The 15,229-nt window shown below is 41.4% G+C and overlaps 1 protein-coding gene across 1 annotated transcript; it reads right to left on the bottom strand.

The window, feature by feature from the left end:
• Positions 1-6,757: 6,757 nt before the first annotated feature.
• LOC128746063 (uncharacterized) lies at positions 6,758-10,073 on the bottom strand. Its single transcript, XM_053843114.1, has 2 exons — positions 9,224-10,073; positions 6,758-9,087 (listed from the first exon to the last, which is right to left on the bottom strand). Exons 1-2 carry the CDS (start codon positions 10,071-10,073, stop codon positions 6,758-6,760), a joined length of 3,180 nt encoding a protein of 1,059 aa, XP_053699089.1.
• Positions 10,074-15,229: the final 5,156 nt, after the last annotated feature.

Here is a 15,229-nt window from a genome sequence, read left to right as displayed (position 1 = left end):
GGACCCATGTCACCACAAACGATAATTCATCCGCACAAAGGTCAGCAACTGGCCCGTATGTCACCGGAGAAAATTACTTTTTGGGCAAACTTTCGACATATCCAGTCGATCGAGCACCACCGACCGTACGGATGAAGGCGGCGGCGCGTAAAATTTGCCTGAAAGTCAAACGGATCTTCTGCCCGGTGGTCATATATTGTGTTCCTTCCGGGCGCAGTGTCATTTCTCGAGTGTCGATGTCAAGTCGTTGAAAGATAAATAATTATCCACCCAGAAGTTGAACCGTGTGCCCTGCTGTTGCGAGCCCCTGATGAGTGCAGCAACAACGACGACGGTCCGAAGCAGAAAAAGACACTACACACAGAATGCAATATCCAGAGAGGATACGCTATCAGGTTTCATCCCGTGTCGCCGTCCGTCCGTCGTCGTCATCAAACGGATGGGCTCGGGTGGAGAAGAATTGTCCGTTTAATGGCCAAAACATGCGCAGGCACACAAAAGCTTACTGTATGGATCCGTCGCTTTGTCGCCCGGTCCGGTTCGAGGTCGACCGTGTGTAAGCGATCTGTCTGTCGTCCGGAGACTGAGAAGGGTGCATCACAATTTTCTCTTCGGTCTGTCACTTTTGACTGCACAAAAGAGATTCCGACCGACCGTGAAGATGTTGGAAAAAATACGGTAATGCTAAAACAAAGCGAGTGACAGAACGTAAAGCTAACCATCGTAAATTCATTTGACTGCACTCGACCATGCTTGACTGTCCTTCCTACCGATCGGCGAGCCAAGAGACCGATCAGTTGATCGCCAAGTTTATTGCTTAAAATTGAGTGAAGTTCAGATTCGATCATTTCCTTCTCGATGAGCACGAGGATTTTAAATTTTAACCAGGGAAGGATTGCCTGTAGTTTACCCATTTTCTGTCCCAAAGACTTATAAAGTTTAGCAAGAGGTGACATTTTACATACCTTCTACTAAATCCATCTCTGCAGCGATAGTTTGAGGTGCATCATGCAATGATTGGAGAATAATTTTCCTGATTTTATGCGACCGTCATCGTCCGCAGCTGCGTCACAGAAGGAGCCTATCACGCAAAATGTTGTTTAAATTTTCACCTCAAATTGTCGCTCAATTTCTCAGGCAACAATCTAATTTAAGGTTATTGTCAAATTCATTAGTGTCATTAAGCACCGCCGCCTGGCATCCCTGTGAACTCCGGCAGCCATTAATATCCCACGGGGTATTCACCCTTACGCCGCGCAAGCGGACGTCGTCGTCTCCGTCGTAGCTGATGTTCTCGGGGAACGTGCAACATTTGTAATAAGCCAATTTAACTTGCAAATTTCGAACGATTTAACGTTTCAACCATTTCTTGCCTGGTGCCGCAATACCAGCGGCGATAATCGTAACTTCGTTTTGTTTATCTTTCATTACATTCGATCAAGTTTACTTTAACGTCATTGCTTCGTATGAGACTGGTTTGACTCTAGCCGGCTAGGCTGTACAGCTAATAAGGATAGCGTGCGCAGAAAATCTCCTACAGTGCACTATCATAGGTTGGAAAGCTACAGGCAATCAGAGGACTTGGTACGCACTGTTTATTAATGTCAGATTTCTTCGTGGGTGCCAATGGATTTATCTGATCTATAGAGCTTTGGATAAAACAGAGTTTCATTCTAAATGAGCAATGCTTTATTGTGGGAATAATGGTCTGATTTAAGTTGCCGCGAAATGAATAACGACTGCAGTTTTGCAGTTTTCCACTTCCAACGTAAAATGCTGGGACTGAGAAAAAATGTAATAAAACGAATGACGATGAACAATAAGAGCTTAATAACCAGGCACTGAAAAGAGAAAAAATGCACGATTCTCAATTCCAAAACATGCAAAATTCATAATTTTAAACTTAGAACCACAAATTAAAAATTCAAATTTCAAATACCAAAACTCTAAAGTCGAAAACCAAAAACGAAAACTTAAATTTTAAATTTAAACATTAAACATTAAAAAGTAAAAAGTAAAAAGTAAAAAGTAAAAGTAAAAAGTAAAAAGTAAAAAGTAAAAAGTAAAAAGTAAAAAGCAAAAAGTAAAAAGTAAAAAGTAAAAAGTAAAAAGTAAAAAGTAAAAAGTAAAAATTAAAAAGTAAAAAGTAAAAAGTAAAAAGTAAAAAGTAAAAAGTAAAAAGTAAAAAGTAATAAGTAAAAAGTAAAAAGTAAAAAGTAAAAAGTAATAAGCAAAAAGTAAAAAGTAAAAAGTAAAAAGTAAAAAGTAAAAAGTAAAAAGTAAAAAGTAAAAAGTAAAAAGTAAAAAGTAAAAAGTAAAAAGTAAAAAGTAAAAAGTAAAAAGTAAAAAGTAAAAAGTAAAAAGTAAAAAGTAAAAAGTAAAAAGTAAAAAGTAAAAAGTAAAAAGTAAAAAGTAAAAAGTAAAAAGTAAAAAGTAAAAAGTAAAAAGTAAAAAGTAAAAAGTAAAAAGTAAAAAGTAAAAAGTAAAAAGTAAAAAGTAAAAAGTAAAAAGTAAAAAGTAAAAAGTAAAAAGTAAAAGGTAAAAAGTAAAAAGTAAAAAGTAAAAAGTAAAAAGTAAAAAGTAAAAAGTAAAAAGTAAAAAGCAAAAAGTAAAAAGTAAAAAGTAAAAAGTAAAAAGTAAAAAGCAAAAAGCAAAAAGTAAAAAGTAAAAAGTAAAAAGTAAAAAGTAAAAAGTAAAAAGTAAAAAGTAAAAAGTAAAAAGTAAAAAGTAAAAAGTAAAAAGTAAAAAGTAAAAAGTAAAAAGTAAAAAGTAAAAAGTAAAAAGTAAAAAGTAAAAAGTAAAAAGTAAAAAGTAAAAAGTAAAAAGTAAAAAGTAAAAAGTAAAAAGTAAAAAGTGAAAAGTTATCTTGTATTGGCATGCAATTAACAAATAACTTTAATCAAACAAAAGACAAAATAAGCAACTCAACTATTTACTATAGAGTATAGATGATTGATAGTTCTTTGTTCCCCTAAGTGCAAATAAACTTCGAACTATTTACCGTGTTAGTAGCAAGTGTTTCCTAGATGATTCAGGGTAAGACGGCCGCAGGCCGCGAGTTTGCTCCGGTAACCCGCCGTCGGAAGCGCCGGAAAAAGATCGAAGCAAACCGCGGCCGTGTATGAACGCGAAAAAATTTCGCGTCCGAATTTATCTTCTAATTTTCATTTGAACTAATTGAAAAAAAATAAAATTAAAGCTTTGAAAGGTGTTAACAATAAATATTTATACTAATGAAATATGAATTTTGATAGTGATACGTGAAAACTGATTATGTGGTGAGAATGGCGATGGTGATTTGGTTCGTGAGCATTATTGTATATGAGTTGGCTTTTGTATCGGTGTTATATAAGTGGGTGGAATCTAGTGTTTTCTGGTATGTATGAAGTAATTTGTAATGAGGAGCAGTTTTTAAAAAAATTGCAAGTGGGTGCGCTTTTCATCAGGAGTGAAATGGTTTCAACGGAAAGTAAAAGTGAGTTCAGGATGACCTTAGTTTCCCGATATGTTATTTATTATTTCGCTAAGTGTGACCCTTAGCAACGGTTGTGATGGGATCAATTGACATGGTTGTACCAACCACATGGCATAGGTTGTTATACATAATTATCGAAACTGAATAACTGAATACAGTTTACCAAACCTTAGCTATGTTTATTTACGAATCATTGATGGAATACTCTTATATCAAGCAGTACTTCCAACATATCGTCCAGTGTCTTGAAAGTTATTTTCATTCATGCTGAAAATGGATATGATTATTATTAAGAAAATATATTCTTCAATAGTGGTGCATAATATTGATTGTGGATTAACTTATGTGAAAACCATTAGGTCGCCTAACCATTTTTTCTAATTTCAGATGATAGTATATTTATAAGAGCGAATAAACGCGCTATAACCTAGGTATTTACCAGGGCAAGTAAGTAAATGTACATGTCCCATCCCCGAGGGTCCGGAGTATTACTCAACCTTTATTGGCCCAATACTCCCAACGAAAATACAATTATCAATAATCAGAAGCGGTTGGTACGAGACGTCCCCGTTTCTTCTTCCCCTGTTGATTTAGAAATGCATCTTTGTATGAATTAATTTATTCAAACAAGATTCATCTCATAAAATCGTCTTTGCGGTAATACTTCACAGTTGGCCTGGCCGATTTAGTATTTGTGAAATATTGTCGATGTGTTGCAAATACTAATACAGACAAGAAAATGATTAGAAATATTTCTAATATTAGAAATATTTAAAATTATTTCCAGGAATCCTTTATTGTGGCTGTGATGGTATTAATAAGAATAAGAATAAGAATAAGAATAAGTAACCCGCCGTCGGAAGCGCCGGCCAGAAACCCCTTCTATTTAGGTGCATGCATGTTCCCAGGTTTACGAACTAGTAGGGATTATCCCTTAGTTATGTCCGAACGAGCGACAGCGAGTAAGCGCAGCATGTACCCAACGTTTTTGCAGGCTGAAGGCCGTGAATATTTTCGGCCGAATATGACGTTCGGCCTTTTGTGATTCGGCCCTTAGTTATTGTTGCTATCGCAACAGAAAGACAATTTTCCGATTCCTTAACAACGTAATATTTTATTTACTCCAGCTGTAGACGCTGGAGTAAATAAAATATTACGTTGTTAAGGAATCGGAAAATTGTCTTTCTGTTGCGATAGCAACAATTTAAAAAATTCGTTTAGTATCTTTTCCAAATGCAATATTTACTCTCAGTTAGCTCGATTCCGCCTTATGATTTCAACAGATCCTGATTGTTCGCTGACCGTACTGTAGTTTTAGTTTCTTCCTAAACTACGATTGATGCAATTAAGGTACAGAACAATGTTACTACCTTTTTAGATAAGCAAATTGCTTTTAATTAATTTTAATTTATATAGTTTTAATGCACTTAAGATAAGAATTTTACTAGTTTTTAAGATTCAACTCTTTAGTCGTTCACACAACGCTAGTTTTGTTGTTTACTTTCTACTGTCATGTTTGTCACCTTCAGCTTTATCCCACCGGTTCACTGACATTACGAACGAATTACGGTTTCAACGTAATGTTGACGAAGGTGCGTCGCAACGGAACGTTGTGACACTCCCCCCGGTATTTCGAGGTCAATGGTCCGAAGATGTACATACATTTGCACCGACGTCTAACACTGCAAGCTTCACCGCGGGTCTTTCGAAAACTCCATGTTTAGTGTGCACTACTGCACGTCGCACCTGCCCATCTTTCGGATTGCACGCACCACACGACCTTTCGGCCAACAGTTCCTTGGCAGTGCGTCGTCTACGATGACAACGATATCTCCTTCGGCGATCGGTTTCGCTCGGTTGAACCACTTCGTCCTCCGTGTAAGTGTGGGCAGGAACTCAGCTATCCAACGACGCCAAAATCGGTTAGCATAAACCTGGGACATCTTCCAGGTGTGCTTCACGGCGTAGCTACTGTCGTCGTACGCGATCGGGGGCTTTGAACCGTCTGACGAACCGATCAAGATATCATTCGGAGTGAGCGCTTGGGAAAACTCATCGTTAAGTGGTAATTCGGTTAGAGGTCGGGAGTTGATAATAAGCTCGATTTCGGTGAGTGTGTTTCTTAGTATTTCGTCAGTGGGTGTGCGGGTGACTTCACGGATTGAACGAGGCGTTCCCAGACTCCGCCAAAATGTGATGATGCGGGCGGGTTGAACGACCATTTCGTATCAGGTGTGACGAAATATTCCATCAGTTTGTCCTGGTTCACTTGCTGTAAGGCTTCCTTCAGCTCGCGACTAGCTCCGATGAAGTTGGTGCCGCGATCGCTAACTATCTGAACTGGGGTACCTCTTCTGGCGATGAAGTTTCGGATGGCAAGAATGCACGAGTCGGTGGTGAGGCTATGGGCGACTTCGAGATGTACTGCTCGCATAGTTAGGCAGGTCACTAGTACACCCCAACGTTTTTCAGTCCTTCTACCGACAACAACGTGCATTGGTCCGAAGTAGTCGATACCGACGTAGGAGAAAGGACGACAGAAGGCTTGCAAACGCTCGGACGGTAGACCAGACATCTCCGGGGCTTCGGGCTTCACCTGACGAATCTTGCAGAGCTGGCATTGTTCTCGAACACGCTTGTAGGCCGATTTCAGTCCTGGAACGTAGAATCTGCGCCGGATCTCGTTAAGCGTTGTCTGATGATTCATGTGACAGAACTTCTGATGGATACTAGCTATGATAAGGTCCGTAACCGGATGTTGCTTGTGCAACAGCATTGGATGCTTTGTGCACTCCTCCACATGTGTGCATTCATCTATGCGACCTTTCATTCGCAACAGTCCATCTCCACCGATGAATGGGCTAAGTTTGTACAACGAACTACTCTTCGGCAACACGTGTTTCCAGGGTAACGGCTTCGGCTTCAGCAGCAGGGCCTTTTCTTTATCGAATTCCGAATCTTGCACCGACTGGAGGATGAAGAGCTCCGCCTTCTCAAATTCCTCTTGCGTTAGAGGTCCGGCGACGATAGACTCCTTCAACAGCGTCCTGCGTAGATTCGACGGAAATCTTTGAACGAATGCTACATGTCGCAGTAGTCGCTTCCACTTCGAGAAGTCTTCCCACCGGAATAGGGCGCGCTCAACGGAATGGTGCAATACATGTGGTCGCTTTTCTTCTGCGGTCTGTTCGAATTTGGAATGCATGATTCCTTTTTCGATCCCCACAGGAAGTCAGGACCACGGAACCAGCGACTAGTAGGAGTGAGATCCGGCAGCTTCTGTCATTTCGTTGCCTCGTCAGCGATGTTTAGCTTTGCTGGGACCCAGTTCCATTCCGATGTCTCTGTCAACTCCAGCATCTCGCTAATCCGCACCGCGACGAATGGATTATATTTCCGGTGATCGGAATTAAGCCAACAGAGGACATTTCGTGAATCTGTCCAGAAAAATCGCTGCGCAGGTTTCAATTTATGTGTCTCCATAACGTCGTTTGCTAGGCGGGCTCCGATGACTGCAGCTTGTAGTTCTAGTCTGGGAATCGACACGAATCGCAGCGGAGCCACTCTCGTCTTCGCGCGGATCAGAACGCAATCCACTTCACCGTCTTCCTCGAACCGCAGATAGGCAACTGCAGCAAAACCGTTCTCCGACGCATCCACAAACACATGTAGCTGGATCGCATTCCGATCACTTATGCTCGTTTTCATCCGGTAACACCTTGGCACGCTGACAGATTTCACTTGCGGAAGGACGTGTAACCATGTCTGCCATTTCTCAAACTGCTCGTTCTTGATGGGTTCGTCCCAACTTACACCACTCCGCCAGATTTCCTGCTGCAATATCTTCAGGAACATTAAGAAGTGAGCCAGTAGACCCAGTGGATCGAAGATCGTCATTAGTGTGCTTAGAATTTGTCTTTTCGTTGGAACGATGCCACCTTGCAGTAGTTCGGCGTTGATTCTCGGAGATATCTTGAAGGTGAACGTATCGGTCGCAGTACACCACCACAAGCCAAGAACTTTCTTCGTCGCCATCTCACTCGACAGGTTTAAACTTTTTTCGCCGGGATTTGCTTCCAATTGCTGCAATACTCGATTCGAGTTCAACAGCCAGTTCCGTATCTCGAACCCCGCTTCCGCGTGGACGTGCCGGACATCTTTCGCTAGCTGTATCGCCTCTTCTTCTGTTTCTACACTGGAAAGCATGTCATCGACGTACTGCTCGTTCACTATCGCTTCGACTGCCCTCGGGAACTGTTCCTGGAACCGCTGCGCATTGTAGTTTTTAACATACTGCGCACAGCTTGGTGAGCACGTCGCTCCGAAGGTCATTACTTTCGTAACGTAGACATCTGGACTGCGGTCTTGTTCTCCGTTCCGCCATAAGAATCTCAAACACTGTCGATCGAGCCGGTTCATCAAGATCTGGAGGAACATTTCTCGAATGTCACCTGTGATGGCGATGCGGAACTCTCGAAAACGCTGTAGTACGGATACCAAAGAGGTTAGTTGATCCGGTCCTGTTAGCAGGAACGAATTCAGCGAAACGCCCGAGACATTAGCGGCTGCATCCCAAACTAAGCGCATCTTTTTTGGTTTGTTAGGAATAACTACCGGAAAGATTGGGAGATACCAAACCCGATCAAATTTCTCTGCCAATTGACATTTCGTTAGCTTCTCGATGTACCCGGCTCTTTCGTAATCCCGAAGCTTCTGCTTCACCGATTCAGCTAGTTCAGGGTCCCGCTGCATACGCTTCTCCAAGCAGACCAGTCGTCTCATCGCCATCGATTTGCTATCTGGGAGACGAACATCATCGTACCGCCAAAGTAGTCCGGTTTCCATTCGCTTCCCTTTCACACGCGTTAAGGATCTCAGTAACTGTTCCGCTCGCTCGTCGTCCTTCGATAACAGTGGTTTGGCGGAATTCGTTACTCCGGTGCTGTCCAGAGACATGTATGCTTTCACGAGACCGTGAAGAGCTGCGTCTCTCCGCTCGCAGCACGGACACACGTGGAAGCTGTGGTGCGCCGTGAAGTTTGTCGATGGTTGAGAAGCTTTAGAGCATGGTCCGAACACTATCCAACCTAAGCGGGTTCTAGCAGCGATCGGTTCGACTTTTCCGCCTTCTCTACTGTCTAACGCATAACCCAAGCGACAGTTGTCCACTCCGATGAGTATCCGTGGCTGGATGTTACAATAGGAGTCCGCTGGCACGTTTTCCAAGTGGTTATAGTCCAATGCTAGCTCCGCCATTGACAACGTTTGCTGCGGTAGTGCAAGACTCTCCACCGTGTGCACTTTCGGCATCCGGTATATTTCCGTATCACGCACTCCGGAAATCTCCATCGCTAGCATCACGGAACTCATTTCGTGTCGTTGATGATCTCCCGTCCAACCTAGACACAAGGTATACGGTTCACCGTCGAGATTCAATTCTCTTAACAAGCTGTGCTCCATTAGCGTCGCTGATGAGCCTTCGTCCAAGAAAGCGAAGGTACGAACGGACTTGCCTCGTCCATGGAGGATTACTGGGACGTAGCGGAAGAGAACTTTGCTAGCGTAGCTGACGTGAGTATTGCACTGTTGGGGCGTTTTCTGTTTTCTGGTATCTGAAATCATCATGTAGCAGCTCGTGATGCATATATGAGCAGCCGTTTCTTCCGCAAGCTCGCTTTACTGCGCACAGTTTGTTCTGCTTCAGCGCTGCCCACCTTGCCCCAATATCTAGCCTTTGAAATTTTCTACATGACCCCACGCTGCTACATTCTCCTTGGCAAATCACACACGGCTTTCCGGTTTTCTTGGAGATCACCGTAGAGGTCGTCGATGCTATCGATGCCTGATCAAAGTTGGATTGGAGGTGAACATGAACTTCCTCCTTCCTCACGCGCCTTTCAGGCTTGCTAGTATACACACCGACTGTCGACGGAATCGTTACGACGCACGCTGCTTCCACTAGTGTCTCTAACCATTTGCTGAAGTCTTCCAGTGTAACTGTCTTCAACGTCTGACGATGTTTGGCCCAGTCGAGCTTCACAGTTGGTGGCAGTCTCTCGACAAGTTCTTGAAGGAGTGCTATGTTGCATAGATGGTCGTTCAACCCACAGGTTACGATCGTTGCACACATGTTCTGGACTGCAACACCGAAGTCGATCAGAGTTCCTAGTTTCTCCGTCTTCGGCGCTGGCATTTCCCGAATCTTGCCGACTAGCGTGTTGACGATAACCTCGGGTCGGCCGTATAACAATCGCAAAGTCTTGATAACGCCTTCAAGTCCCGCTGGATGTAACAGCCGGCTTCGAACTGTCTCGAGAGCTCTCCCCCTCAAACTACGCTGAAGTCTAAGCAGGTTTTCCTCATCGCTGAAGCCACATATCCGTGTACTGCTCTCGTACGTCGAGATAAAGAGGGGCCACTCTTCCGGATTTCCCGAAAACGTAGGCAACTCCTTCGACACCGCGTGCCGTGCGGCCAATTGACTTCGGCTGAGTTCATTGGGATCAGCATCCGAAAGATTAGACCGACTTCTGTTGATCTCCATCGCCCTTATTCTCTCCTCCAGAGTCCTCGTTTGCTGCTCCTGCTTCTCTGACATCTCTGCAAGCTGCCTTTCCAATTTTGCCATCGCCGTTTCCTGGCGCCGTTTCCTGGCTCCAGCTGTAGACGCTGGAGTAAATAAAATATTACGTTGTTAAGGAATCGGAAAATTGTCTTTCTGTTGCGATAGCAACAATTTAAAAAAATCGTTTAGTATCTTTTCCAAATGCAATATTTACTCTCAGTTAACTCGATTCCGCCTTATGATTTCAACAGATCCTGATTGTTCGCTGACCGTACTGTAGTTTTAGTTTCTTCCTAAACCACGATTGATGCAATTAAGGTACAGAACAATGTTACTACCTTTTTAGATAAGCAAATTGCTTTTAATGCCATTATGCCATTTGTAATTCATTATGCCATTTGTAATTTCGACCATTTGTGTTTTGGCCATCCGTGATTCGGCCACGAATCAAAGAGAATTTTTTAATCGAGCAAAAAAAAATGGATTGTAGGCATTTTTACTTAAAGTTTAAACGTGAAAATCAAATCTATTCTTGCTTTTAATAAATACGTTGTTATTTTTTATGCAAAAATCTACGAACTAAAAGACAAAAACGAAAGAAAAATTTATTGGAAGAGTTTCGGAAATTCCACTGTTTGAACTCCCATTTCTATTTCGTGCTAGAAGCGTTAACTCAAGTTGTACACTTATTTTTCGAGGTTTTCAGGCTGTTGAGCCCACAGACATTGATTTAATAAAAAAAAATTAACTCATATACTACAAATTATTTGTTTGCCCCCCGATTTTTCAAGCCAATTTCAAAGGGGGGGGGGGGGGGGGTGACAAAAATTTTGAAAATGATTTGCAATGGCCTAATCAAAAAATGAAAAGTCGAAAAATCGAGAAGTTGAGAAGTTGAAAATTAGAAGAGTTAAAAAGTTGAAAAGTCGAAAAGATGAAAAGTCAAAACGTCGAAAGGTGAAAAAGTCGAATAGTTGAAAAGTTAAAAAGTTGAAAAGTCGAAAAGTCAAAAAGATGAAAAGTCAAAAAGATGACAAGTTGGAAAGTTGAAAATTCGTAAAGATGTAAAGTCAGTCGAAAGTGCAAAAGTTGAAAAGTTGAAAAGCTGAAAAGTTGAAAAGTTGAAAAGTTGAAAAGTTGAAAAGTTGAAAAGTTGAAAAGTCGAAAAGTTGAATAGTTGAAAAATTGAAAAGTCGAAAATTTGAAAAGCAGAAAGTCGAAAAAGGTGAAATGTCAAAAAGTTGAAAAGTCGAAAAGGGGAAAGTCAAAAAGTTGGAAAATCAAAAAGTCAAAAAGTTGAAAAATCGAAAGGTTAAAAATACGAAAAGTAAAAAGTCAATAGGTTATAAACTTCAAAAGCGTAAATGTTACCATCTGCGGCCGAAAACGAATAATGTGAAATAAGTGTTTTAAAATAACTTGACCACTGAATGACGCTGATGATTTAGGTAATGCACGAATCGTTAAAAGTCATATCGTTTAACATAATAAGACTAGCAATAATATTACAATGACTGTGATAAGCCGGAGGTAGTTATTAAAAAATGTTGTACCTTAGACCTTACACTACTGGAAATAAACAAATGATAATAGTTGCAGAAAACGCTCTTTCAAGTTAGTCGTAAAAATGCTACGCAAAATAGTTCATTTTCCGCTTCAGTTTTCCGTGCACTTGTAATCAGTCTAATTGCACAACTTCGTTATTTATTCATCAAATCTAGAATAAAACATTAGCAAAGAAAGGAGCAGCATAATGGACGCCAAATAATGAATAACTCAGCCGGCGGAAAATAACCCAATTACTTCTGCTCTCCGGTAAGAATCCTTGCAATTTTAATTAACTCACTATTTTCGGCGATATTCAAATGGCAGTGCCCCAAATGAATAAAACTATTACCATAACAATTCATGCCTACTTTTGATGCGCGGGTTCCTTGCTCGTAGGAGCCGGCATTTTCTTCACTCTTTCGCCGCAGAGCAAGATAAATGATGAACTAATGCCGCCCCGCTGCTGTTGGACCCTCTCGAGAGCGGGCGACGATGCTGGTGGGTGGCTGGCGGTGGGGTTTGTGGTGGTGGTTCGCAAATTTCCACCAGAAGGCAAATTTTCCGCCCATGTAGCCGTGTAATTTCTCTCGTTTCGGAGATCGGATCTGTACGATCCTTGGTTGTAGCGAAACGGGCTGGGCTATTGTTCGTGTGATGGAAAGTCTTTTTTCTGCACTTTCGTGGGGGTTAGAGAAATAGTTTCGTTTGCCACTGAACACAATAGTGAAGAAAATGAAAGATGACGGGTTTTTGCCTGGACAGGAGCTGCCGCTTCCTTTTTATAGGTCGATGAATGCACTAGTAGAGTAGCTGCTTCGACTCATTCACTCACTCACTCACTCACTCACTCAGGGGAGTTTTATATCATTCTCGGTGCAAATTTTTTTCCTGCCAGTACCACTGAAGACAGTTTTATTCATTAGCATGTTCAGCCTCTTGCCAGCGACAGACGGAACAGCCGAATGCTCTTTTGTCGGCCGCCGGTAGATTCCTTTCGAGCAGCGGAAGAATGAAATATGTTAATTAGAGATAGTGCTCAACCGAATTCACAGCCGAGTTAAATGCTTTTTCGGAAAGTTTTTCCTCTTTCCAAATTGTTTGAAATTTCATTTGTTTAGACGCGATAGATCTTTTGAATGATTGCACTTTTATTGTTCAGCACTAATGATGAATAGAAGTAGATTTTTTTTTTGTATTTTGCAATGTGAATGTAGATTTTCATAAACTGATACGAATGGCCCTGTTCTGACATTGCTTTGCAACAGGTCATTAATGCTGAAAATGTATACCTAGTCAATAGTGCGCGTAAAACGGGCTCACTCGGTACTGGGTTTTGGTTGACACTGTGTCTTTTCCTGTTTTCGTTTTATGCAGTGGTGCATTACAAAAAATTAGCATTGAACTAGACGCAATGAGCCTAGTTGGTCTTGTTTTTTCTATTTTCCTTTCTATTTCGTTGATCATTTGTGGTTCTGTTGAATTTTAGATCCTACGCTAAGACTCACAGAACGGACTCGTGTGTTTGTACACATGAATGTGCGCAAAAAATTGAACTACCTGCCTACACCCTACACCCTACACCCTAGCATACGGCCAAAAGCAAAACTCTCCTCGTCTTCCTTTAGCTCTCGTGCCGGTAAATACATTTATCATCTTGTTGATTTCATCTTTTTGATCAGCAAACCGTTCCGCAATGTGATACGTTAGGCACAGCCTCCACCTCGACATCGCAGGAAGGAAGGTCTTTCGATATCATAGCGTCACAATCAGAGATGTATTTTTATAAACGTAGCTTTGCTCCTTCCGTGCTGCAACTCTTTGCTTTGATATGACAGAGTGCATTTAGCTGGCATAATGTAGCCACGCACATTGTGTCATTACCGCCTGCAGGAATAAAATATCATACTTATATCAAAGCAACAGTTGGAAAGAAATCTAATTTTGATACGGTACTATACGGTTTCTATTGAAGTACCGCGCTGGACATGATAGTTTCTCGCAAAATTGATAACAGCAAAACATTTTAAAGGAAAACGCTGTATAATAGTCATTGCCGGTGAGATAAGTAGTATTAGTTAGGCAGGTTAAAAATGTTTTATGAAGGGGATTCTTTAGCCACGATATTCTAAATTTGTTTAGTTCCTTCGTGTCAATGTTGTCGATTACAACTTATTTCTCTGCACCTAACATTAAGACGCAAGCAGATATGCTTGAATTAATAGGTTGATCTACAATTAAAAACGTTGCAAATACTAATTGCTGTCGTTGTCATCGCCGTCAGCAGCATAGAACCAGTGCTGGTTCGTGCTATTTCAAGCAGTCGACACGATTTTGGGCCACTCGCAAATTTCCCAGGCGTCTCAGAAGTCGGCTATCACTTGCGACCTGGTCGAGTCATCTTACACGTTGAACCCCTTTATCCCTGGTGCCAGTGTTGATGTTGAAGAGAACCGTTTTCGCACTGTCGTCCGGCAGCCTAACGATGTGTCTCGCCTACAGCATTCTACCGACTTTCGCTGGATGTACGATAGAAATTTCTCCAAGCAGTGTCTATAGTTTGTGATTCATACGCCTCCGCCACTCTCCGCTTTTAGTGTGTAGGGGAGTGTCGTCGTGGTTGGGCCACGTTTTGGAATTGGCCCATAACTTTCGCTTCAAAAGGAATTTTGGAAATCAAAATACATCGTTGCAAAGGCCTAAGAATAAGGTATATTTCCGGAAAGTTTCGAACTGATTGCTTGAAAAATAAAAAAGTTATAGGCATTTACTTGAAGACAAAAAATGTTGTCATAGTCGGGCCATGTTGTGCAGGTTGGGCCACCGCAGAAAATCTAAGACATACGTATTGAAATTCTATATAGAGACATGAAAAGAATGAATTCCGAGAACAACGACTCATATAGGTACAAATACCCTATTTCTAATTGCATTTTTGTGAAATTTTCGCGATCTTGTAAAATCCATATTGCTACAATCGCCTTTTCCAAAGTGTACAACTCCAATGAAAAAAACAACAAATAACTAGGTTTTTATCGTATTAATTTTGCTTTATTTCATCACATTTTATGTGACTGACATTCTCTAGCGATTATTGCGCTTCTGCGCTTAAAATTATGGTGGCCCAATCATGACTACTCAAGTGGCCCGACCTTTACAAATAGCGCTTTTCTAGTATTTCACCTTAGCCTTCCCAAACACCTTACTGAAGGGGAATTTTCTATAGTCTTCGTGTGCAACACAACACATTTCATACATTTTCAAAATTTATCTCGATAATTGCATTTCATGAATCATTTCTTGAAGTAAAGTTCATTGTGCCTGGAAAACTTTTTTTGTAAGATTTAGTCACTGAATTCAGTACGGGTGTTTTGAATACACAATTGAAACTCACAATATTGTGAAAAGTTAGCTATCACAGTAAGAAGTTTTACAATGGTTGTATCATAGATATCATGAGTTACTAAAACTGTAAAATCGTGATGGCCCGACCATAACAGTGGCCCGACGATAACGACAATACCCTAGCAAATATCGTCCATTACACCTTCCGCTTGACCACGGCAAGGGCGCGTATGTTCTCTGTGAGCAGCGTCGCAACTTCAAGGCCATGAAGAACTGCTAGCCTAATACGGCACATACAA

The sequence above is a fragment of the Sabethes cyaneus genome, chromosome 1 (assembly GCF_943734655.1).
Source record: "Sabethes cyaneus chromosome 1, idSabCyanKW18_F2, whole genome shotgun sequence".
NCBI lineage: Eukaryota > Metazoa > Arthropoda > Insecta > Diptera > Culicidae > Sabethes > Sabethes cyaneus.
This window is presented reverse-complemented; position numbering and strand designations above follow the sequence as displayed.

Excerpts from the sequence above, each read along its gene's own strand:
- LOC128746063 (XM_053843114.1), bottom strand. The coding sequence starts at position 10,073 with ATGTCAGAGAAGCAGGAGCAGCAAACGAGGACTCTGGAGGAGAGAATA. Across the intron at positions 9,088-9,223 it reads ATGTAGCAGCGTGGGGTCAT|ATACCAGAAAACAGAAAACG; the intron begins GTAGAAAATTTC and ends TGATGATTTCAG.